At 38.2% G+C, this 25,086-nt stretch overlaps 2 protein-coding genes across 15 annotated transcripts in view; one reads left to right on the top strand and one right to left on the bottom strand.

Annotated features, from left to right (window-relative positions):
• The window catches only part of LOC109913613 (guanine nucleotide-binding protein G(i) subunit alpha-1), a 1,176,207-nt gene that overhangs the window by 354,544 nt on the left and 796,577 nt on the right, over positions 1-25,086 (top strand). The gene's annotated exons all lie outside the window — the stretch shown is intronic.
• magi2a (membrane associated guanylate kinase, WW and PDZ domain containing 2a) overlaps positions 1-25,086 on the bottom strand; it is a 569,288-nt gene that overhangs the window by 53,993 nt on the left and 490,209 nt on the right. For all 14 annotated transcript variants that reach the window (XM_048610359.1, XM_048610360.1, XM_048610361.1 and 11 more), the window contains 4 exons: positions 19,708-19,897; positions 19,060-19,101; positions 11,586-11,677; positions 4,661-4,853 (listed from right to left, as the gene is read on the bottom strand). In XM_048610359.1, the coding sequence (XP_048466316.1) occupies positions 4,661-4,853; positions 11,586-11,677; positions 19,060-19,101; positions 19,708-19,897 (517 nt within the window). The remainder of the gene's footprint in view (positions 1-4,660; positions 4,854-11,585; positions 11,678-19,059; positions 19,102-19,707; positions 19,898-25,086) is intronic.

Genomic DNA, 25,086 nt, shown 5'->3' with positions numbered 1-25,086 from the left:
CTGGTGAAGCAGCATTTCACCTGTACCTTCTCCAATCTTGTGTATTGTCTTGCTGCACCCAACGTAGCCAACTCTACATTGGAAAAACTAAACGCAGACTGGATGACCATTTTGCAGAACATTTCTGGTCTGTGCACAAGCGTGACCCCAACCTTCTCATAGCCGAACATTTTAACACAGTATCCTGCTCACATGCCCACTCGTCTGTCCTCCACATGCTGCAATGCTCCAGCGAATCACAGCCCAAATTGGAGGAGCAACGTCTCATCTTCAAACAAGGCAGTTTACAACATTCTGGCTCAATATTGAGTTCAATACCTTCAAATTCTGAACTCACTCCTTCTCTTTGTTTTAGCTTTGCTTGTTACATTCTCTGTCTCCCCTCAGCCTCAGCCCCTGCCCCCACCTCCACCTCCACCCCCACCCCCACCCCCACTCCCTATCACCACTCCACCCCAGAGGGACTGTCTGCTCTTTTCAGTCTGGCAGTTCCGCCATTCCCACATTCTGATCACTTAACTTTAACTATCAACATCCTTTCTACCACAGCATTCCAACCCCGTCACCCGCTATTGCATAAATGCTTCTCCCTCCACACTTCACTGCAGCTCTAATGAAGAATTATCTAGACTTGAAATGTTAGCTTGCTCTCTGTTCACGGATGCTGACCTGACCCACTGTAATTTCCAGCATTTCTTTTGTTTTCAGTATTGAGAAACTCCACTTAATGATACCGCCATCACTGTGGCAGAATGGGTGTATTGGGTGTATGCCCCATCAAGTTTGCCTGGAAATGGTACTGGTATAAATGACAAAGAATGATCTTATGCACATAGTCTGAATATATCATGTACTCACTGCATCTGATTCTCACGAACTACAATATTGGTGGCAACAAAAATGTAACCTGCCTGGAGACACCTCTGGAGCTTTACACATATTTGGTACAGACTAAGACTGCAGTATTTGATTTTCTCATCTAAATAGTTATCTGTATCATTACATTTTTGTCATTGGATGAAACTGTGCTATTTTCCATTTGCAGGAGAAACAATGAATTTGTAATCTTTAGCTATCCTCTACTCAATGCATTTTGTCAGAGAAATCAGTGTCATTTTACCGCAAGACATGCTGTCGTTAGTTGGAAATGGGTTCTATTTGCTAATGTTTGAAGACATTTTAATACAGCCTGCAAATAAACTTAGTTTTGTGTTCGTTTTGTTTGGTTTAAAATTCATTTCTTTTCCCACCTCTAGCTCATTGGCCAACAGTGATATCCATAATCACTTCATTATTGTGAATAAAATAAGCCAAGTAAGTAAGTATTTTCTGACAATAGATACCAGGATGGAAATAATAAAACCAATAACCCAATACATTACAGATCATATGCTCTATTTTTGTTGACCTTTACTCCCTTTAAGAATGGAATTATTTGATTAAACAGGACAGTATTTTAAGAATTTCTGATGCAAAACAAGAAATGTTCACTCCATATTTGTCTTTTCAGTATTAAGTAAATGGTGTCACTTGTCTACATATCATTTTTTGTCCACTGCTCTTTATGTGAGGAGTGGTAGAGAAATGTCAGTACTCTACCTTTAAATTATAGCTCATAGATCAGAAAGTGATGAATTAGAAACCAAATGCAACCTTAACAAAGTGTACTGAAAAGCTGGCAGTGCAGTGAAACATTACTTTGGCACATTAAGTATTGGGTTGTGGTAGGGCACAGCTTTGCATCCACAATTCCTTGTATAGTTTGGTCATGATTTGACATTTGGTCAAAGTGACATTTTGGTCTTGATTAAGCTATTTGAGGAATGTAGATCAGAAGGATTATGCAGCTTTGGCCTGTTCCGTCAGCTGAAAAATGGTGTATGCAGATTGTGGACAGCTCAAAAATTGTGATTTGGTTCTCCTCAATATTAAAGTTTGCATCTTATCACCTCCAGTCATAGGACTGTAGTGAAAATCAATGACTCATCAGGTTAGAAGTTCAATTTTCTAATATTTAAGATGGGTGGAGAGTGATTGGTTTCATTTCCTAACTCATACACTGACAATCATCACTAAATCAACTTACACCTCAATACTGATAATCAGTCAAAATGGCTGCACCAAAGTATAATCAAATTGACCAATGAAGCAAATCAAGAGCTTCAGCTTTAGACTCTAATTCCAGAATGTCGGTACTTATCTTATTAACAAAAGAAAAAAAAATTGTGGATGTGACAAATCTGAAATAAAAAACAGATACACTGGCCATACTTATTAAGCTGGGCAACATCTGTAGATAAAGACAGAACTAATATTGCCAATGAACTTTATGAGAAACAAAAGATCCTGAGAAGGAACAGCTTTTACGCAAATACAAAGCCAGGTAAAAAGGGGTGAAGGGAAAGGAAAGAACATAAAGGAGAAATATGAGAGAGGCTGAAGGTCAGGAGTAACAAAATGATAAAAAGACTGATGGCACAAAGTAAAGGAGGCAATACTGGGACAAGTGTGGAAATGAAAAATGAGTCCTGGGAAATATTCCCCTGACTTGTGTTTGCTGAGCAGAAGTCTTGGTACATTTTATAGTCCTTTAAGATTAGTGTGTGGTCACACATCTGAAAGGGAAATGCTGCTTGTGTGTAATTTGTTCAGTTGTTCTCTGCTGTTTGTCCTTTCTCCCAGTTTAGCATTATTGACAAGAAGATAAGACATAGGAGCAGGAGTAGACTCTGCATTGAACATTCCTGATTACTGCACAGTTGCGCACCTGTGCAGTTCAGAGAGAACATCGGTCCAGGGAAAGTGTAAATAGAAACAGATTTTTAAAAATAATTTCTATAAACAGTTGGAATAGTGACAGAAACAACACTCTACTTCACAGGGTTTTTTTGAGACCAAACCTGGAGTATTCATGGAGCAATATATTGAGGAACTAATTAGGCTACAGGCTATTTGCAGTATTATACAATAAGAAAAGGCTGATTAGTAAACTTGTAAAAGAACCTTCAAGGAATATTGACCACAGCATGATAGAATTTTCCATGGAGTTTGAAAACATTGTTGTTCAATTTGAAACAAAGGTCTAAAATCTTAAAAGGAGGAGGAAGGTGGGTGTGTGAATTGGAAAAATACATTAAAGGTTTGATGGTACGTAGGCTACAATTTAAAGAATTAATACTTGGATTTCAAGACGAGATTCCTTTAAATCAAAAAATACCCAAAAGGAAATGCGAGCAAACCATGGGTAATAAGCAAGTTAAAGATTGTACTGGATCAAAAGAGGCGGCTTAACAAGTTACCAAAAAAAATGTTGTAAGCCTGACGATTGGGAGAATTTTAGAATGCAGCAAAGGAGTACTAAGAAATTGACCAGATCAATAATGAAATTGGGCTAACTCCAAAGTTTTCTTGAATCAGAGACAGCAGAGTTTTAAATATGAGAAAAAGGTGTGAAATGTAACCCATATATACACACACAACACTGGTACATAAGCTTACGGGGGAGAGGGGGAGAAGGGTGATTATAGAGGCGGGAAAGTAAAGGTAGTTGCAATTTAAAATACTTTGCAGTTCTTGAGTTGCCTACTTGAAATCTGTATCCGGATGATTTAGTTTTCTATTCCCATTTGTTCAGAAGTGATGATGTTTGCAGACAACCTAATTTTCAGTGGATGGTGGTTTTTCCAAGCTGCTTTCTCACCGGGCACGGATTTACATGGTTGAAAGAAAGACAGACAGAGACAGCGTCTTCCACTTTTTGTTTACAGATCTTTTTTTTTCTTATCTCTGGTCTCCTGCCCAGAAACTGCAGTTGATAAAACATCCATTTGCTTTTCCCTGAGTCTGTTCATTATTTTTCTAAGCTACATACTCTGCAGACAACCTTTAATCTCAATATGCAATTTCCAAAAGGTTTGATTAAAATGGGAGATACAAATCTGTGTTTCAGTCCCCTTTTCTAATGATGCTAATTTCAGCTCAAACAAGTCTGCTCCTATGATGCTGCTTGGCCTGCTGTGTTCATCCAGCCCTGCACCTTGTTGTCTCTATAGTTATTGTGAACTTTGCACAACTTGGTCAAGTGACCCTATTTTAGGTCAGTATCTGTCCTTTGTAAAACCACTTTTACTCTACGAAGATCTCAGATATTAAAACCAAATGATAGAAGTTGAATATTAACAGTTCATGTTAATCATTGCCACAACACAATATAAAGATATCCTATTCACGTTGCTACACTGCTCAAAGTAGCAACTTGGATCAGAGTTCAGGCAAAAGCACCAAGGATACATGATGATTTTCTTATTCATTAACATACACTCATCCTGAAAACGCTGTCCAAAAGAATGATCAAAGTAGATTCAACAGTAACTTTAAAAAAGGAAATGGATTTATGTTGATAAAGAAAAGAAATGCAAGCCTATGGGTAAAGAAAAGGGAAGTGGTACCAATGGTGTAAACACTCCCAAAGAGCTAGCGTGGATGCAATGGATCAAATAGCCTCTGTGCTGTAAGATTCAATAAAATGGTAAAATATGTTGATGATGGTGTACAAATTTGAACATTGTTCGAAGTTTCCATATATTCCACAGTCGTGATGTGAAAATCTCATGTATTATCCATGGGATATCAGATTTTAAAACTTTTATCCAATACATACCTAGGCACAAAATCTTCCTCCGTACAGTAAGACTGACATGGCCATTTCGTGCTGCATTATGCATAAGATCTATCACATAACGGTGTGTTTTTCCAGTAACTAATATTCCATCCACATAAACTAATTCATCCCCTGGGCGAAGACGACCATCTGTGTCTGCAGCACCCATTGTAATGATCGCTCCAATTAGAATCTCCAATAAACGAAATAGAAAATAGAAATTAGTAAGAGAAATAAATTCATCAGCACGGTATTGCATTTATTCAAGTTGTAAATGTGGATTAAAATGTTTCACTTTTGCAAAGTCAATGTACATTTAACACCTTAGCGATTTATTGAGTATACAAATAATAGGGAGATAATAAAAATATCTGCATCATCATCGACGTGCCTGCCTTTTGTAACACATTTATTTTAAACAGGTTTTACATGCAATATTCATTATAGGACACAAACTGAAACAAGTAATTGTGATAAAGCACAAAAGGAGACCTCAACTGCATTATTACAAAACAAAATAAACAAAAATCATCTTCTGTAGTTCACTGCAAGCCTGTACCCATTTTGACTCTTTTTGCCTGGATGAATTAGCAACAATGATTTACTGGCAGTTATTTTTAGATAATCACCAATAGAGAGACAATAAAACATGACAGAATTAAAGACAGTAACACACATTCATGTTCTGTGTGTGTGAACCTCAATGCAATATTTTTCATATAAGGGGCAACACAGTACATTATCTCTTGCTCTATTAATAATATATCCTTATATTTCTAGATTATTCCTATAATATCTCTTCTGTTTGCTTATTTCTGTTGCCATTTTTACTTCATAGTAAATGATGAGGACACTGAATTTCAAGAATTACTGAATGGAACTGTGGGAATGCTAACTTATTAGTATATGCTATTATTTTCTTCAGCCAGTCCTGCAGTGTGATTCTCAAGAGAGTAATAGTATTAAAAGTAAAATGAGAATGTAAAAATGAACCATCAATCTTTCAAATGGAAAGGCTAGTGGTCAGGACAAATTTCAAATTTCAGTGATTATATGTTTCTTTACTCAAATCATGCTACTTCATAAACCCATGGCTGTTTTAATGAATATCTCAAATTTTGCTTAATCATAGTTATCCTGAAAAAATGTATTTGAAAAGGGCATAGTTGACATGAAGTTGAACTTGAAATTTTCAAAAAAATGTACTGCAAGATGGTTGCTTTAAACAAGCATGCAGCTGAAAGGAATTAAATAACTTGCATTTCCTCTGCTATGTTAAAACTGAATCATGCATCATTTTTTTCGGAGACAGATCACATGCTGAAGATAGCCTTTGTCTGTCATGGATCAGACGTGGTGGGCTCATGAATATGCTATTTAACCCTGAAACCAGTTTGCCACTGAAGCTGTTGCTTAGCAATGCATATTTTCCAGTAAAAGTATCTGTGTGAGCTGTTTATATTATTTCTCTTTGAAAGATAACTGTTGAAAATAGCAACATAAACTGAGACTGTTAAGGCAGTGTTTCTCATTAAGGCAGTTGAATAATTTGAGTCTGTCAAGTAAGTCACATTAACATTACCCATTGCTTTCATTTGTGTCCTTTTTGATCTGGCTGAAAGAGGTAGCCAAGAAATCCTGTATACACACAATAATCAAATATTCTATAGTTACCATATCTTGAAGCTTAAGAAGTATTTAACAAGGAGGGTTTCTAATCTTTGGAAAACTACACTGGTGATGCAATATTCAGTAATCACTGGGCTACTTTTCCCTATGATAATCAGTGAGTGCAGGCTTTATTTAACATTGTATTTGTCTCAGACAATGTGATTAGTCAAAAGAAATAAAATGTTTGTAGCAAAGCAGTGCACCTGAATATTAATAGACTGTGTCCATAAAAGGGAAATAACTGGGCAGCTGCAATTCCCCAGAGGTTAACCTCTTCTTCACTGTTCTCAGCCACAGCAGTTTTAGGAGGTTCTGACTAAATGCCAGTCATGTCCAAGAGAAACAAACAACTGGAAGGACAGGCATCCCTAAATGATCCACTATACCTTTAATGATCAGAATAAAAGTGGCACTGGCAGTAGTCAGCAAGCAGGTCTGCGATCTACCTTTTCAATCTGTGGGAGTCTTAAAAGGGAAAAAGGCGAAAGCATGTTCAAACAAGACAAATTTACTCGCACTCAAGCTGGTAAATTATTAAAGATTGAAGCTGTAATTTTGCTTCCATGCTGTTAGATTTTATCACTATGCCAGAAGAACAGATTTTTATGGCATGACTTGTAATTATGCACTGCTGGATGAAAATTCAAATCCTAGTTGGACTTCTGCACACTTCCAAGCTCCATTGTTGTATGGCATTGGAGAAAGAAATGCCGATACTTCTGTATTGACATCAGAAAAACTACTGGTAAGAATAAAGGTATTATTTTGCAAACATAATTCAGTATAGAGAAAGAAAAGGTTACTTCGCGACAATTTGTTGCTTATGGTATTTGCAACTCCATTACACAACATTGTCAAGGTATTGCTTAAACAATTTAGTAGTGGCTGAGGTTTGCATATTACTCCAGCAATTTTTTCAAACCACTTAACAATCTTATTGATATCACCCCTTAACAAATACATAGAAGTCTTTGTTGTGTAATGTAGGAAACTAATAAAGATTTTAGTAATTTTATTTCATTTTAGCATGTTAGCAACACGTCTGTGAATTATTCACAAATAATGGGCTGCATTTTTCAGATGAGTGTCAAATTGCCAATCCACTCCTATTTTTTCTGTTAAGAAAGAGCTCTGTATTTCTGACAGAAGATTCTGATTACAGTGTTTGCAGACATATGGATTGTACCTTTAATCTAACAGGTCCTGTGTAGTCCAGGATTGTCTAGGTGAGGCAAATCACACACCCTATCTCACAACAGTAGTTGCCATATTCTGTGACTTACATGTCCAGAAGTATAAATAGCCACTTTGACAGTGTCTGTGAAAGGTTAGGAATGCAAGGCAAGTATGAAGTTAAAGTGTCATGTGGATAGAGTAACAGGGTGTCATGCAGATAGGGTGCAAAATAAGTAAAGAAGTATTTAAGATAGGTCAGGTTGGGCAACGGGGAATATTGTTCAAATCTAATTCTGTTAATAGGCTGTGAAAAACCTAGAGGTTCAAGGGGAAAAAGGCAAACAGGTATTGTAAATTAATTTGTTAATTCTATTCACACATACTGAGCAAAGCTCTTGTGGCGCCGTGATGATGTCACTAGCTTTGAGCCAGGAGGCCCAGGTTCAAGTCCATCTGTTCCAGAGATGTGTAATTACATCTCTGAACAGCTTGTTTAGAAAATATCTGTGAATGGTACCTAACATCACCCACAGACATTCTCACTGATACTCTTGTCATGACCCACTTGGGAAAATGGCTGACCCCTGAGCACCACTACTCCCAGGGCCCCCACAAATGGTATTCATGTATGTTTGGGGCTCTTGTGGCACAGTGGTATTATCCTTACCTCTGAGCCAGGAGGCCTGGGTTCAAGTATGCTCCACAAGTGTGTAATAACATATCCAAGCAGGTTGGTGAGAAATATCCATTCAAACATTCTACAGAGAGTTTCTAACACTGCCAAATCCATCTCGCCAACCAGCTTTCCATCCATTGACTCCATCTATATTCCCTGCTGCCTTGAGAAAGAAACCAACATAATCAAAGACCTCTCCCACCCCAGTTATACTCTCTTCCATCCTCTTCTATTGGGCAGAAGGTATAAAAGTTTGAATAAGTGTTCAAACAGATTCAAGAATAACTTCTTTCCCGCTGTTATCAGACGTTTCAACAGGCCTCTCAAATATTAATTCTGATCTCTCTCTGCACTTTCCCTGTGGCTGTAACACTGTATTCTGCACTCTGTTCTGCTACCCTGATGCATTTTGTATGGTATGATCTATCTGTATAGCATGCAAAACAACACTTTTCTCTGTATCTCAGTACTTGTCTCAGTACAATAAATCAGTCAATCAATATATAATTGCAGCTGTTGTGGTGTATTTGTAGTGTTCGTACCGCTCAGCAAGAGGGCCAGGTTCAAGTCCCACCAACTCCAGACATGTGAATAATATCTGAGCAGGTTGATTAGAAAATGTTTAAAAATCACAGGAAGAGCAATGTAGTGGCAATGTCATTGGTCTATTAATTCAGAACTCCAGGCTAACAGTCTGGGGACATGGGTTTGAATTCCATCCTGGCCGATGGTTAAATTTGAACTCAACAGTAGTTTGAATTAAAATCTAGCCTAATGGCAGCCATGTAACCTCTGTCGATCATTTATAATGACCTGTTTAATTTGGTTCTTTTAATCTGAGACTTTCTAATGATTCTTATAACAGAGTGGGTTGCTAGACCTTAACAAAGGATAATTAAGAGTCAACTATTTTGCTGTGGGTCTAAAGTCACGTGCAGGCCAGACCAGGTACAAATGGCATATTTCTCTTAATTAAAGACACTAGTGAACCAGATGGGATTTTTCAACAATCAACAGTGGTCTCCTGGATTCTTAATTCCAGATTTTTATTAGGCTCAAATTTGAATGCTGTGGTGGCATTCAAATCTGGGTCCCTAGAACATTACCTCTGTCTTGGATTAATGGTATATCAATAATGCTACAAGGCCATCAACTCCCCTGGAGTTCTCCTCCGTGGACTGCAGCAGCTTAAGAAGATAGTTCATCATCACTTCTCAAAGGAAGAGCAATAAAGGCTGGCCCAGCCAGCAGTGCCCAAATTCCATGAATGATTTTTTTCAAAAATCTAGTTGAATTTTGTTTAATCTTTGCAAAAAGGTTTATCAAATGTACTGTCCTGAAGGGCTGAATAGTTTTTCTTTTGTTTATGCTAGTTTAATTTGATATAATTGGTTACTTGTTCTACCAAAAGTGTGTTCAAATATACATAAAGGAAAGTTAAGCCAGAGGTGTCTCAGTCTTATGGTGCATAATTGGTTGAAATAAAACTAAGTATTTAACATCTAATGGTTGACAGTATTGGGTCTGACAGCAGGTGGGGATGTCATTTCAGAAAGCGGGAGGAGGGGACAGTCAGATATAGCGGAGGGGTGGGTGTTCGGTTCAGTGGCAGGGATTACTGGCAAAGTGAGGGGTGTTGTGTCCTGGAGAGAAGGGGAGGTGTTGGATCTGGTGCCTGAGGAGGTGGGATTGTCATGTCCTGTGAGTGAGCAGGGTTTCTGGTCCTGGAAGATGATGACATTTTTGGGTCCCAGAGGAGAGGTGGCCATATGTCCTGGGGGTGTCGCATTCCAGTTGCAGACCTTGGCATGTCCTGGGGGTACAGGGTGTGTATTAAGTCTGGTAGTAGGGGAGGATATTGGTCAGGGTCCAGGGGTGTTGTAAGGGTTCAGGGAGAAGTGCAGATGGGGTGTGTGAGATAAGATAATTGGGGTGGGGAGAGGAGTTTTTAATTATGTAACTTTTCCTGGTAGCCATTAACTGAAGCAGAACCCTCCTAATTCTCTGATTTAAATGGATATTTTAGGAGGATCCAGGTGCAAGGGAATTTCCCATTGAAATCTTCAATGTCCTGTGCAATTGCCTTGGCCTCTTCTGCATTTAGGATTTGGCAGGGTCCTGATGCACAACTCCCATCTATGCTATCTGGCTAAGAGAAAATCCATTACTTCAACTAATTCGTGCTATGTTAATAAGAATAGTCTTCTCACCAATCCATTTTTGCCCTTTTTGGGACTTGCTTCCCAACTCCTCTGCCTTTCTAAACTCCATCTACATATTTCAAAACGCACAAATATTTTTTGATGCTCTTCTTCAACTCCTCATAAGGACACAGCTCCTACTCCTTCACTCTTCTGCAAAGTACCTTGAAATATTTTTCTATTACAAATGAAAGCTGCTGTCATCAATTTCTTTACAACACCACATTTTGGAATTATTTAACATATATGCTCAATGCTAAATTTAACATTAACTGTGCAAATTATATATGATAGCAACAAAAAAAATCTGGCCCATAGATTTGATAAAGGTTTTGTTTAGTAATGCAGAATACTACAAAGGATAGTATTGTATCATTGCTTACCATTTCAATAAACCATTTTGCTCCCATGCAAACATTTCTGACTTGGGCCTGCAACAGTGTTCCACACAGGCTGGAGTAGGAACATTTCATTTTACAGGCTGTAGAACTCAATACTGAGTTCCACAACTATGGAGCATGATCTCTAACCTCCATCTTTCTTATTGCCCTCACTCCAGTGGTGTCTTGTTGATCCATTTTCATTTACACCCATTTTACATCTCTGTTCCTCCTTTATTACCATTAACATTCCTGTTACCTTTTGCTCTGGGCAGCCACACATTCTGTTCCACTCACTCCTTCTCTCCCACTGTTTACAGCATTAAGACAACCATTTCTCAGCTCCTTTCATTTCTGAAGACGTTATATCATACTCTAAATGCTGTCTGTGTTTCTCTCTCCACAGATGCTGCAGAATTCCTCAGTTTCTCCACCACTTACTTTATTATAGCATTATATTGTTATGGTTGAAACATCACATGCAATGTTTAATCAGTATAAGTTCATAAAATGATTTAAGAATATCATTTCACATTTGTGTAAATAAAAGTATTTTCATTACAATCAAAATCCATTCAAAAATCATTTAACAATGTCAAAATTAAATAATTTTAAAGGCTTGAAATTTGAAACCAAAATAGAAATGTTGGAGATCCACAGCAGTTAATCAACAATGGAAAAATTACTGAATAATCTGTTATGTATTTCAAGGACTTTTTTTCTTAATTGTAAGGAAAATAAAGTTTGTTCTTTAGTTTACACTTCATTTTTAAATAAGTATAAAACTGCTTTATGTCAAAGCAGTATTATATCTTACTCACTGGTTGACCAGGCTCATCTCCACCCAGGATTCTAAAGCCGAACCCAGACTCTTGTCTGCGTAAATAAACGTCTATCTCTCGGTAGTCTGGACCTAAATCAAAAGATAGGACACAATCAGAACGAACAAAGGAGAAGTTTCTACTTGTTAGTCCTCTTGAGCTGATACAAAATGATAGAACAACGTGTGTTTTATTCAAGCACCTACTATACATAGTGCGTTACACCAACAAAGATGTATACAGGAAAACTAAGTGTCAGTCCACAGGTGTAAGATTATCGGGTTAGAAAAACTTTAAGAGCCAAACAAGGATTCTGCTTGTTACAGGCTTTAGTTTAAGGTAGATTAAAATACTTTAAAAAAAATTCTGAGTTATTAAGAGGTGGTGGCAGAGTGGTATTGTCACTAGGCTACTAAACCAGTGAGCCAGGCTAAACCTCTGGCGACAAGACTTTGAACTCCATCATGACAGATGGCAAACACTGAATTTAATTAATACGTTTGGAAATAAAAGCTAAACGGTGACCATAAAATCATTGTTAATTAGAGTCAAAGTCTATTTGGTTCACTAACATCCTGTGGGGAAAGAAATCTTCCATCCTTTCCTGGCTTGGCCTATATATGACTCCAGGCTCTCAGGAATATGGCTGACTTTTAACTGCCCTCCTCTGAAATGGCCTTGTGAATCACTCAATTCAAGGACAATTAAGGCCTTGGCAGTAACGCCAACATCCCATGAAAGAAAATAAATGGAGCTTAGGTCTTTGATGGTTCTGATCTTTCAGAATTCACATCAGCTGGCAACAAACAGTCACTTATGGCTGAACTTTAATGTTGTGGTAGGGGTCACAATGATGGGCTGGAATGCTGAGGGCAACACTACCTCAGCTTATGTGGAATCATGGTCGCAATTTTGGGAGGTGAGTAATGAATTAGCTACCGTTGAGTTGCTCATCTTGTAATGGATGATCTCTGGACTCAAGATGCTGCCATTCAGAGGGCTGGTAGTTCAGCAGCGTCATGAGACGTTGTGGCCACTGCTGGGAATGTGCTTCTTAAAGGTAGTTTGCGGGTTGTTATAGGGTGGCCTCTGCCTCTGGCATTCCCTCCAAGGGCCACTAAGTAAAAACATTTTGGCCCCACTGAACCCCAAGAAGGCTGTCAAAGTTCACGAAGGTCTCATTACATAGTGAAGGACCCACTATCTGCTGCTAAAACATCAGTGGTAGTAGGAAGAGGCCTGCCCTTGGCATATAGGCAGCTGGGCCGCCTCCATCATTCATGCTGTTAGAAAAATGAGTGAGAGAGATTGTGGGAAGACAATGGACACTTCATCCTTCCATCTTCCCTTCTCATTTTACAGGCCACGCCCTCCCCTAAGCCTCCCAGTTTGCCTGTAGCCTTCAGTATTTAAGTACACATGGAACCTTATCACGACTTCTGCAATAATTATCAGCTCATCTTAATCACCTTCCAAATTATCTAAACATAATTGGCAACCTCTCGAGGTAGACTCAATATCCTGATTCAAGAATTTAATATTCACTCACTTCTATTTATTGATCACAAAAAGGCAGCTTACAATTTTGAGCACACGTCAGTCGTCATTTTAAATATGCGTACAGAAATGTATCATTCTAGCAGCATGAATAAAAAGGACCAGTTTATGACCTGAAGGTGTTACGAGGGATGGTAGTCCACACATGTCCATGCACCTCCTTACAGTTTAATTGAATGTAAAGATTGAGTTTTATAAACTGCACTTGACAGGGTTTTTCTAGTCAATTAGCCTGCTAAAAATAAACAATAGCTTATTTTTCAGGATCTCCCTATGGTGTTGCTTTTCTTTTTAGGAAGAATAGTCAGCAAGCAGGATATTATTTGGGCAGTAGATGATTTGTATGATTAACCAATAATGATTGCTAGACACAAATGACTGAAACTAGGTTATTACACAAAGTATTCTTTCTGTGCCACTTTTCGACATGGATGTGAGCGTTTGTTGCCCATTCCTAACTGCAGTTAACCAGTGCAGTCACCTGGCCAGGTGACTGTTCGATTCTATTATAAAGGATGTACTTGCAGAGAAATACATAATATAATCCAATTGAGTTCTGAGGAAGGGTTACTTGACGCAAAAGGTTAACTCTGATTTCTCTCCACAAATGCTGGCAGACTGGCTGAGCTTTTCCAGTAATCTCTATTTTTGTTTCTGATTTACACCATCCGCCGTTCTTTCAGTTTTTATTGAGTCAGCATGACTTCATGAAATGAAAACATGCCTGACAAATTTATTTGAATTTTTGTGGCACTAACAAGCAGGAGAGATACAGGGAACCAGGAGACGCAATATATTTAGATTTTCAAAGGTGTTCAATAAAATACCACATATAATACTTAAGATAAAAGCTCATGGCATTGGGAATAGTATATTAGCATGATAGGAATTGGCTAATACAGGGGGCACAGTGGCACAGTGATTAGCACTGCTGCCTCACAGCGCCAGGGACCCGAGTTCGATTCCAGACTTGGGCAACTGCACGTGTGGAGTTGCACATTCTCCCCATGTTGCAAGGTTTCCTCTGGGTGCTTCAGTTTCCTCTCATAGTCCAAATATATGCAGGTTAAGTGGATTGGACCTGTAGTGTGCAGGTTGGGTAGGTTAGTCATGGTAAAAACCCAACACAAGATTATGGGGATGGGTGAAGGTAGGTGGGATACTGTTCTGAGGTTCAGTGCAGACTTCATAGAATCCCTACAGTGTGGAAACAGGCCATTTGGCCTTACAAGTCCACACCGCCCCTCTGAAGAGCATCCCACCCAGACTCATTCCCCTACTCCTGCATTTTCCATGTCTAACCAATCTAACTTAAACATCCCTGGACACTGTGGGCAATTCAGCATGGCCAATCCACCTATCCTTCACGTGTTTGGACTGTGGGAGGAAACCGGAGTACTCAGAGGAAACCTGATCGGCTAAATGGTCTCTTTCTGCACTATGGGATTTTCTAACAATTGACAGTGGTCTGTTAGACTCACTTTTTATTCAAGATTTTCATTGAATTCAAATTTCACCAACACCATTCACCATGGTGGGACTCAAACACATTAGCCTGGAGTTCTGGATGACTAGCCCAGTGACATTACCACCACACCACCACCTCCCCTTTGCTAATGTCATCAAACTTGGTAGGAATGTGAGTTGTAAGGAGGATGCAAAGAGGCTTCAAGAGGATTAAGACAAACTAAGTAGGTGGGAAAAGTTATTAAATTATTCACTTTTGATGGGCAAAACAGAAATGCAGAGTATTTCTTATATGGTGAGAAATTGGGAAGTGCTGATGGCCAAAGGGCCTAGGTTTCCTTGTTCAAGCGTCATTAAAAGTTAACATGCAGGTACAGCAAACAGTTAGGAAGGCAAATGGTATGTTAGCCTTTATTGCAAGAAGATTTGAGTACAGAAACAATTCTGTCTTACTGCAAATTAAATGCAGCCTTAGTGAGATTGTATATTGTTTTGGTCCCTTTACTGAAGGAAGGATATGCTTGCCTAAAGAGCATTCAATGAAGGTTTACTAGCCTGATTTCTAATATAGCAGAACTGTCCTATGAACAGAGTGTGAGGAAACTGGATTTGTATTTTCTTGACTTTAGAAGAAAGAGAGGCGATCTTAGTGAAATGCACAAAATTCTTATAGAACTCGACGGGGTCTGCAAGATGAATATTTTCCTTTGGCTATGATATGGTGTCTAGAACCAGGAGACATGGTTTCAGAGTAAGGAATAGGGTACTTAGACTGAATTTAGGAGGAATTTTCTTGCTAAAAAGGTTGTGAATCTTTGGAATTCCCCACTCGAGACAGCTTGGAAGGCTTGGTCAATGAATATGTTCAAGATGGTGATTAATAAGATTTCCAGATATTAAGACATCAAGAGATATGCAGACAGTTCAGGAAAATGGCACTGAGATAGAAAATCAACCATGATCTAGCTGCATGACAGATTAGGTATGAAGGGGCTGAATGGCCTGTTCAAATTCCTATTTCCTCCACATGTTTAAAAAGTGATTATTCTTCCATATTGGGTCCTTCAGGTAATAACTCAGTAACTTCACAATCTCAAGGACTGACACGACAGTCCTTTAGTTGGTTTATAGACAAGTTTAAATCTAAATTTTAGATGTATAATAAATAATGCAGGCAATAGAAGTTGCTCATATACTGGAGATAACGTGCTTATGTAAGTTTTTTAATGACCATGGATTATGATTGAAAACTTTCCTAAATATGACTAAGTATGCTTCCAGAGTAGAATCATGGAAATTTACTACATAGTTGGTTGCCATTTGGCTTATTTAGTCTATATTAGCTGTAATGTAAAAGAGCGATCCAATCTAATTGCACTTTCCAGCTCTTGATCCATGGTCTTGTACATTGTACGTATTCAAGGACTTTTAAAATGGGATGATAATTTCTGCTTCAAACTGCCTGTTCAGGCAGTGAGCTCCAGATTCTCTCCAACATCTAGGAGGAAAAGAAATTTTTAATTTTCCTATAATCTTCCTACCAATTACTTTAAATCTTTGTCCCCTCATTATCAAACTCTGTTTATATTTTTAAAATTTTTTTTCAAAACTAATGTTTTCCAAAACTGCAGTTTTTCCGCAGCACCTCTTGTGCAATTATATCCTTTTTGTGATGTGATAATTAGAGCTGGATGAAGAATTATGAATGTGGTTTAACTTGTGTTTTATATAGTTATGATTTAACTCATATTCCATGCCTCAGATTACAAACGGAAGTATGTCGTACACCTTCTAAAACACTTACTTGCTACCTTCAGGAATTTGTGGATATGTACTGCAAGGCCCTTCTATTCCTTAATAATTCTCAGTATTCTGTAATTTATTGTGTATTCCCTTACCGCGTTTGTCTTCTCCAGGCTGAAATTCATTTTCCTACTTTTCTGCCCAACTGACCAGTCTATTGTTATCTCCCTGCAGTGTACATCTTTCTTCCTCATTATTAAACATAATTTCTGTATCATCTGCAAATTACTTAATCCTGCCCCTCACATTTAAGTCTAAATCACTGCTATTTTCTACAAAAGGGAGCTAAAATTGGAGCTGTTCAGAACCCCACGAGAAGCAGCCTAACAGTCACAAAAACTCACATCAACAATTCCCTTTGCTTCCTGCCATTGTCATAAATTTGGATCAAATTTACCACTTTTTCTTAGATCCTATGGGCTTTCATTCTTCTGTCCCATCTGCCACATGCATCAGAACACATGCCATTTGTGCATCATCAGTATATCTCACAAGACTGCCTCTCACACATCAGCATGGTGAACTTTGAATTCACTGAGTACATTTAGAATTAAAAGCTAGTCAGTGGTAACCATGAAATCATTGGAGATGGAGACTCAGTTAGTAGCACTCACATCTCTCAGTCAGAAGGTTCTGAATTCAAGTCCTATTTCAGGAAATGAGTTCAAAGACCAATGCTGACATCTCCAGCACAGTGCTCCACTGTCAGAGATGCCATCTTTCAGATGATGTTGGGAGTTGAGACGTCATGTTGTGGGTGTACAGGACATTGGTTAGGCCACTTTTGGAATACTGCATTCAATTCTTATTTCCCTACTATAGGAATGATGTTGTGAAACTTGAAAAGGTTCAGAAAAGATTTACAAGGATATTGCTAGATTTGGAGTGTTTGAGCTATAGGGAGAGTCTGAATAGGCTGGAACATAGGAGGCTAAGGGGTGAACTTATAGAAGTTTATAAAATCATGAGGGGCATAGAGAGGGTGAACAGCCAAGGTCTTTTCCCTGGATAGGGGAGTCCAAAACTAGGGGGCATAGATTTAAGGTGAGAGGGGAGAAATTTTAAAAGGGACCTAAGGAGCAAACTTCTCAAGCTGAGGGTGATGCATGTATGGAACAAGCTGCCAGAGGAAGTGGAGGAGACTGGTACAATTACAATATTTAAAAGGCATCTGGATGGATATATGAATAGGTAGGGTTTAGAGAAATATGGGCCAAATGCCGGCAAATGGGACTAGATTAATTTGGGATATCTGGTCAGCATGGATGAGTGTGACCAAAGGGTCTGTTTCCATGCTGTACTTGTCTATGACACTATGTTATACTGAAGACTATCTGTCTTCTGAGGTGAATGTAAAGATCACATGGAGTTCTTTTGTAAAGAAAACGAAGAAAATTATTCCTTGCCAATATTTAGCCCTCAATCAACATCATAAAAAGAAGTATCTGTCAGTGTCACATTGCTGCTTGTAAGAGCTTTCTGTGCATATAGGATGTTAAATTTCCTGTATTACAATAGTAACTGTACTTCAGAAGTATTTCATTAGCTGTTGAACACATAGGGAGACCCTATGGCCTTGAAAAGTCCTACATAATTACAAGCTCTTCTTTTCTATATACAGACAGTTTCACACTAACCTAAATTACTAACACTGATATTCTCTAAGCTACTGCCATGGTACTGTGTAGGTATAAATGTGTAAGGCAAGACTTCATATCCAGAATGATAGTAAGAATTTTTGAAGCACATGGTAGCTGAGGTCCAATTCACTAATTTGTGTTTGCTCATTGAAATAAACAAACTGGTTCAGAAAATGAGAGGAGAAATATTGATTAGGTGTCTGATGCTAAATATAAATGATTTACAGGCGTCACCATCTTACAAAACGTGCAGACGTCTCTGAAATGTTGCAGAGTTGAATAATGTACTATTATTCAAAGTCAAGTTATTTATTTGATTGAGTTTTGAAGTATATATCTGCCAATTTCCATTACTCTATGAATCCAACACTAAATTTACCAGCAAATTAATAATCCATTCATAATACCTGAGTTAATACACTAAGATGCAGTCACAATGACATTTTGGATCCTCAGTTACCGCTTACACAAACTTTACAGGTCCATGACAATCACGTCAAAAAAAATTCAGGCACTCAAACAAAAGTTATATACGGTTTCCAGCAAATTTTAAAAAATGTACTTGCTATATCAGACCTTTAACCTAGAGGAATGCATTTAGTTGTCTGAACAAATTATCAGTTGAGAAAAGGCAAAATTCCCACATATTTCATGACAGTTTAAACTTGGCCTTTGCCAGACATCAGATTTGTGACTAATAAATTACATGCATAGCATGCTATTTTATTCTTGCCTCTTTAAGTCATTGAGGGAAACTGAAGTTTTTCATCAAATACATATGAAATTTGTGCCAATGAGTAAATGATTAGTTAAAACCTCACTGTTTGTAATTGGTGTTATTTACAATGCTTTAGACTTGTCAGTGTTAGAATAAAGAGCAACAGGAGAAACTAAATGGTCATGCAGAAGAAGTTGGCTGCAACCAGACGACAGATTAGACAATCACAATATCCAGATGAATGGAAGCTACATTTAATCTACAGGATGAAGAATGTCAAAGTACTTGCCAGAAGAATCAGCCCGATATGCAGTCCTTGGTGGCATTTGCTCTGTACAGGAAAATGTGGAATTAAACAAAACTATGTATTCATGTAGAGACACTTCATGTTGCCAACAGTTACTCAAGTGCTCCTCTGCATTAATTTTAATGACTGATGTTCTATATAGAAATTGTTCAGGAAGAGCTACTTAAATGTAACAATTGTACTGCTTGTAGTAACATTATTCTATTCTCTATTTATTTTATATAATTCAATCCATCTATACAGATGATTAATAAACAGATTCTGATAGTTCCATCATTTGAAATAAACTGATGTTATATATTAAAATGAAATTCCTTACTTTTACAGTACTACTTTCAAAGGGCACAGAGAATTTGTTGGTTATAAATAAAACATTTGGATATTTAAATAAACCAAGGCATTTAAAAAAAATGGAATTTTAAAACAAACAAAATTAACCAAATTGCTGTGCTGCGTTAGTATGTTATTGCAAATCAGAATGCAAATCAATTGGGCTGTCAAATATGTTGTATGTCTACTTCAATCATGTAGATATGACAACAGGGAATGTTATTAGGAAGTGGTCAAATAGGTGGGAGTTGGTCCTTAACAGCTATTTTTCCGGTGGGTGAACAAAAAAGATTTACTTACGTCTACTCTCATAGATAGCTCTTGATTTCTCATAAACTTCATACGGATCAGGCTTCCTTTGATCAAATCCATCTGAAGAGTCAGGAAGAGAAGCCCCATGGATATGAGGTGGGAAGGGAAGACTATGAGGCAGGTGCTGGGCTGAGAAGTTTGCGCGAGGACTGTCCTGATTTTCCCATCTATCTAACACCTGAAATGAATGGAAATAGTTTTAGAATTGCTGAAGAAGTTTACAATACTAGATTTGGATTCTTGCTGGTATATGGTTCAATGACATCAGGCATCTTCAATACTTCGTCATGTTATTTGCATAGAATTTCACAATACAGAAACAGGTTGTTGCCAGTGTTTATGGTCCACATAAAACTCCTCCCACCTTACTTTATCTCACCCACTTATATATCCTTCTGTTGCTTTCTCCCTCATTGTACTCCCTTAAATGCATTTATGCTATTTACCTCAATCACTCAACATGGTATCAAGATTTGAAGTCCCACCATGTTGAGTAAAGAACTTTCTCCTGAATCCTTTGATGGATTTATCAATGACCATCTTGTATATACGGCCTTTACTTTTGAAATCCTGGAATCCAAGTGGAAACACCTCTATTTTACATAATCACACCCCATCATAATTTTAAAGACAAAAACAAAGTTGCTGGAAAAGCTCAGCAGGTCTGGCAACATCTGTGGAGGAGAAAACAGAGTTAACGTTTCGGGTCCGGTGACCCTTCCTCAGAATTTCCTGCAACTTTGTTTTTGTTCTTGATTTACAGCATCTGCAGTTCTTTTGGTTTTTATAATTTTAAAGAACTCTACTAGGTCATCTCTTATTTCTCTCTTTTCAAATGAGCAGAGTTCCATGTTTGTTCAGTCTTACATGATGCTGTATCCTCTTCATTCTGATAGCATCCTTGTAAATCTTCTTGTAATACTTTGGGATTCTTTTTACATAATAGAGGTCAGAACAGAGCACAGTACTCCAAGTGTCTCTAACTCATAGTTTTACACAAGTTTAACAGATACTGTTTGTTTTTGAATTCTATTTTTTCAAAAATATTACTAGTGCTTTGCACTTTTTAAGGTTTTATTAATCTGTGATACTACTTGTAATAGGAACAGGAGTAGGCCATTCACCCTAATTGCACCTGCCTGACCATTGAAAATGATCAAGGCTAATCAAAAACTTGATTGATTTTTACACATGCTACCCCCATAAACCTGTATACCACTGCTCATCAGAAATCTCTATCTTAAACATATTCAAAGTCTGAGTCTCGACAGCAGTCTGTAGTAGAGAATCACCTGGGTTCACAACCCTCTAAGTGAAATAATTTCTCCTCATCATGGACCTAAGATGGCATACTCTTTATTTTCAGATAGTGTGCCCTGGTTTTAGAGTCCTTCAACAAGGAGAAACATCTTTTTTACATCAACTTTGTCCATCCTTTTAAGTAATTTGGAGGTTTCAATGAGATCACCTCTCATTCTTCAAAATGCTACAGAATACAGGCCCAGTTTACCCAAAAGGACAGTCTCAACATCCTGGGAAAAGTCTAGTAAACCTTCATTGTGCTTTTCTTCTGGCAATATCATCTTTCTTGAGATAAGGAGACCAAAACTGCATACAGTACGTCAAGTGAGGTTTGTATATCTACGCTTTCCAAACTCTTACCATTTAATAAATTCTCTGTACATGTTCTCTTATCAAAGTGGATAACCTCACATTTTTCCATATTATATGCCATCTGCCATGTTTTTGCCCATTCATTAAGCCTCTCCAAATCCTCCTGAAGTCTTCCTCACAACAAACATTCCTGCACAGCTTTATATCACCTGCAAATTTGGAAATATTACCTTTGGTGCCTACCTGCAAGACACTGACATATATTGAGACCAGCCAGGTCCTAAGTACTGAACCTTGCAGTACCTACTAATCTCAGCCTGCCAACCCGAGAAAGACCCATTAATTCTTACTCTCTGCTTTATGTCTATTAGCTAATCATTAATCCATGCCAGTACATTACCTCCTATCCCATAAGATCACAAGATGTAGGAACATAATTAGGTCATTCAGCCCATTGAGTCTGCTCTGCTATTCGATCGTGGTTGATATGTTTCTCAATCCCATTCTCCTGTCTTCTCCCCATAATCCTTGGTCTCCTTACCAATCGAGAACCTGTCTATCTCCGTCTTAAATACACTCCTTGAATCAGCCTCCACAGACCTCCGTGGGAATGTGTTCCACAGATTAACCACCCTCTGGCTGAGGAAATTCCTCCTCACCTCAGTTTTAAAGGGTTATCCCTTCAATCTGAAGCTGTGCCTTTGGGTCATAAACTCTCCTGCTAGAGCAAACATCTTTTCCCTGGTCGCTCAATCCGGGCCTCTCAATATTCTGTAAGTTTCAATCAGATACCCACTTATCCTTCTAAATGCCATTGAATACAGTACCAGAGTCCTCAATTGCTCCTCATATAATAAAGGGGCGGGATGTGGCTCAGTGGTTAGCACTGCTGCCTTGCAGCACCAGGAACCCAGTTTCGATTTCACCCTCAGGCAATGGTCTGTGTGGAGTTTGCACATTCTTCCCATGACTGTGTGGATTTTCTCTGGGTGCTCTGGTTTCCTCCCACAGTCTAAAGATGTGCAGATTAGATCAAAAGGTCATGCTAAATTGCCCATAGTGTACAGGGATGTGTCGGCTAGGTGGGTTAGCCATGGGAAACGCGGGGTTACTGGAATAGGGTGGGTCTGCGTTGGACGCTCTTCAGAGCGTCGATGTGGACTTGATGGGCTGAATGGCCTGTAGGATTCTATTCTATGATCCTAAACCCTTCATCTTTGGATAATTCTTGTAAACCTCCTCTTGACCCCTTCCAACGCCAACATATCCTTCATTAGATACAGGCTCAAAACTGCTCATGATATTCCAAATGTGGTCTGACCACAGCATTATCCAGCCTCAGTACATCTCTGCTTTTGTATTCTAGCCCTCTTGAAATGAATGTTAGCATTACATTTGACTTGCGAACTGACAACTGAACCTACATGATAACCTTAAGAGAATCTTGAACTAGGACTCCCAAGTACCTTTGTGGTTCAAATTTCCAAAGCCTCTGCTTGTTTAGAAAGTAGTCTATGCCTCTATTCTTCCTACCAAAGTGCATAACTTCATACTTGCCCATATAGTATTATATCTGCCACTTCTTTGCCCACTCCCTAGACTGTCCAAATCCTTCTGCACACTCTCTGCTTCCTCAACACTATCTGCTCCTCTGCCTATCTTTGTGTCATCTGCAAACTCACCAACATTGCCTTGTTCCTTCAGCCAGATCATTAATGTATACATAAATATTGCGAACACTGACCCCTGTAGAATTCCACTAGTCAATGGCTGCAATCCTGAAAAAGACCCCTTTCTGCTTTCTGGCAGTCAGCCAACCCTCTATCCATGCAGTATATTGCCTCTAACATCACAAACTCGTCTTGTTTAGCAGGCTTCAGTGCAGCACTTTATCAAAGGCCTTCTGGGAATCTAAATTTCAGTTGTCTAACTTGCTCATTACTGCCTCAAAGAATTCATACAGATTTGTCAGGCATGATCTCCCCTTGATAAAGTCGTGCAGACTCAGCCCTGTTTTACAATCCCTAAGTACTCTGCAAACTCATCCTTAATAGTGCACTTTAAAATCTTACCAATGACACTGGGATGGAAACCATCAGATCCTAACGATCTGTTAACCGTCAGCCCTGTTAATTTCTTCAGTAAGATCTTCTTATTAATACTCATTTCCTTCAACATATCATTCTATGTAGTGACTCGGATTTCTACTTCTGGGAGATTTCTTTCATCTTCACAAGTAACCATTTAGCTTCTCTGCAATTTATCTATTCACCATAATAAATTCTCCTGACTTAGGCTTTAATGGACTGACATTCGTTTTGCCAAACATTTCCTTTTTACGTATCTATAGAAGCTTTTACAGTCTGTTTTCATATTCTTTGCTCGACTGCATTCATATTCTGCTCTTGCGTTTTTTTTAATCAGTTTCTAGGTCCTCCTTTGTTGTATTCTATAAACTTCCCAATCCTCAGAATTTCTGGCTAGTTTTGACTACCGTATAGGCCTTTTTTTAAAATCTAATGTAATCTTAAATCAGAAGTCACACGACACCAGGTCATAATCCAAAAGGTTTATTTGAAATCATAAGCTTTCAAAGCACTGCTCCTTCATCAGGCGAAGTGGAAGGAAGTGCACAGGCACAGAATTTATAGATGGACAGACAATTACGAGATAATTCAGCTAATTAAGAGTGTCAAAAGATAGTACAAATGGTATGAGTGGAGTGTCTTTGCAGATGATAGAAGTGTCAAATGGCGTGATTAAAGAGTCAACAGCTGAATAGCAAGTGAAGGGATGATCTACGATCCATTCTGCCTTAACTAATCGGGTTATAGCTCAAATTTTTTTTCAAATTTAACACAATTTAGAATGAACTACCTCACTTTCAATTCTATTGTTTTGTGGTCACTAATCCCTATCCTTTTTACAAGATTGTTAACTAGCCCTTCTATATTATATGATACCAGATCTAAAATAACTGTCCTCTAGTTAGCTCTTCAACATTCCAATCTAAAAAATGATCCCTAATATACTCCAGAAACTTATCCTCCACAGCTGTAGTGCTCAATTGGTTTACCTGGTCTATATGCAGTTTGAAGTCACTCATGATAACTGTTGCCCATGCTACATGCTTTTGTTAAACTCTATGCCCTACACAACCATTACTATTTGCTGGCCCAGAGATGACCCTAAATGTATTATGAATCTACTCTGGTGAATTCCTTTATATCGCTTTTCCCTTTAGATTCTTATTTTACAAGGAATAGGTTGCCTTATTATTCTTTGTACAAAATGCAACACTACACACTAAATTGAGGTTCATTTGCCATTTACACGTCCATTCTATCAGTTTATTAACATTTTTATTTTGTTAGTGTCCCTTCACATTAAATATAATTTATATCCCAATTCCTCTCATCTGTAAATTTTGTTATTATAGTTCTAAAGTGCTTGAGAAAGCAATTTTATGGGTCTGTATCAATGTCAGTGAGTTAGAGCAGCCAGGCCTAAAATGCTACTAAACCTGATTCTTTATCTTTTGCCCCTCCTTGTTGTAACCTGTCTAACTTTTGCAGGGCATTTCAATGTAACATTCAGATGCTGTGACTGATCCAAAGCTGCTGCATTGTTTTACTTTAAAGCTTCAAGACAAACAGCATTGTGCCTTTGAAATAAGTAAACAATTGGAAGCATTAGAGATAACAAGGTGTAGAGCTGGATGAACACAGCAGGCCAAGCAGCTTCAGAGGTGCA

This window comes from Rhincodon typus, chromosome 22 (genome assembly GCF_021869965.1).
Source record: "Rhincodon typus isolate 14 chromosome 22, sRhiTyp1.1, whole genome shotgun sequence".
Classification (NCBI taxonomy): domain Eukaryota; kingdom Metazoa; phylum Chordata; class Chondrichthyes; order Orectolobiformes; family Rhincodontidae; genus Rhincodon; species Rhincodon typus.
This window is presented reverse-complemented; position numbering and strand designations above follow the sequence as displayed.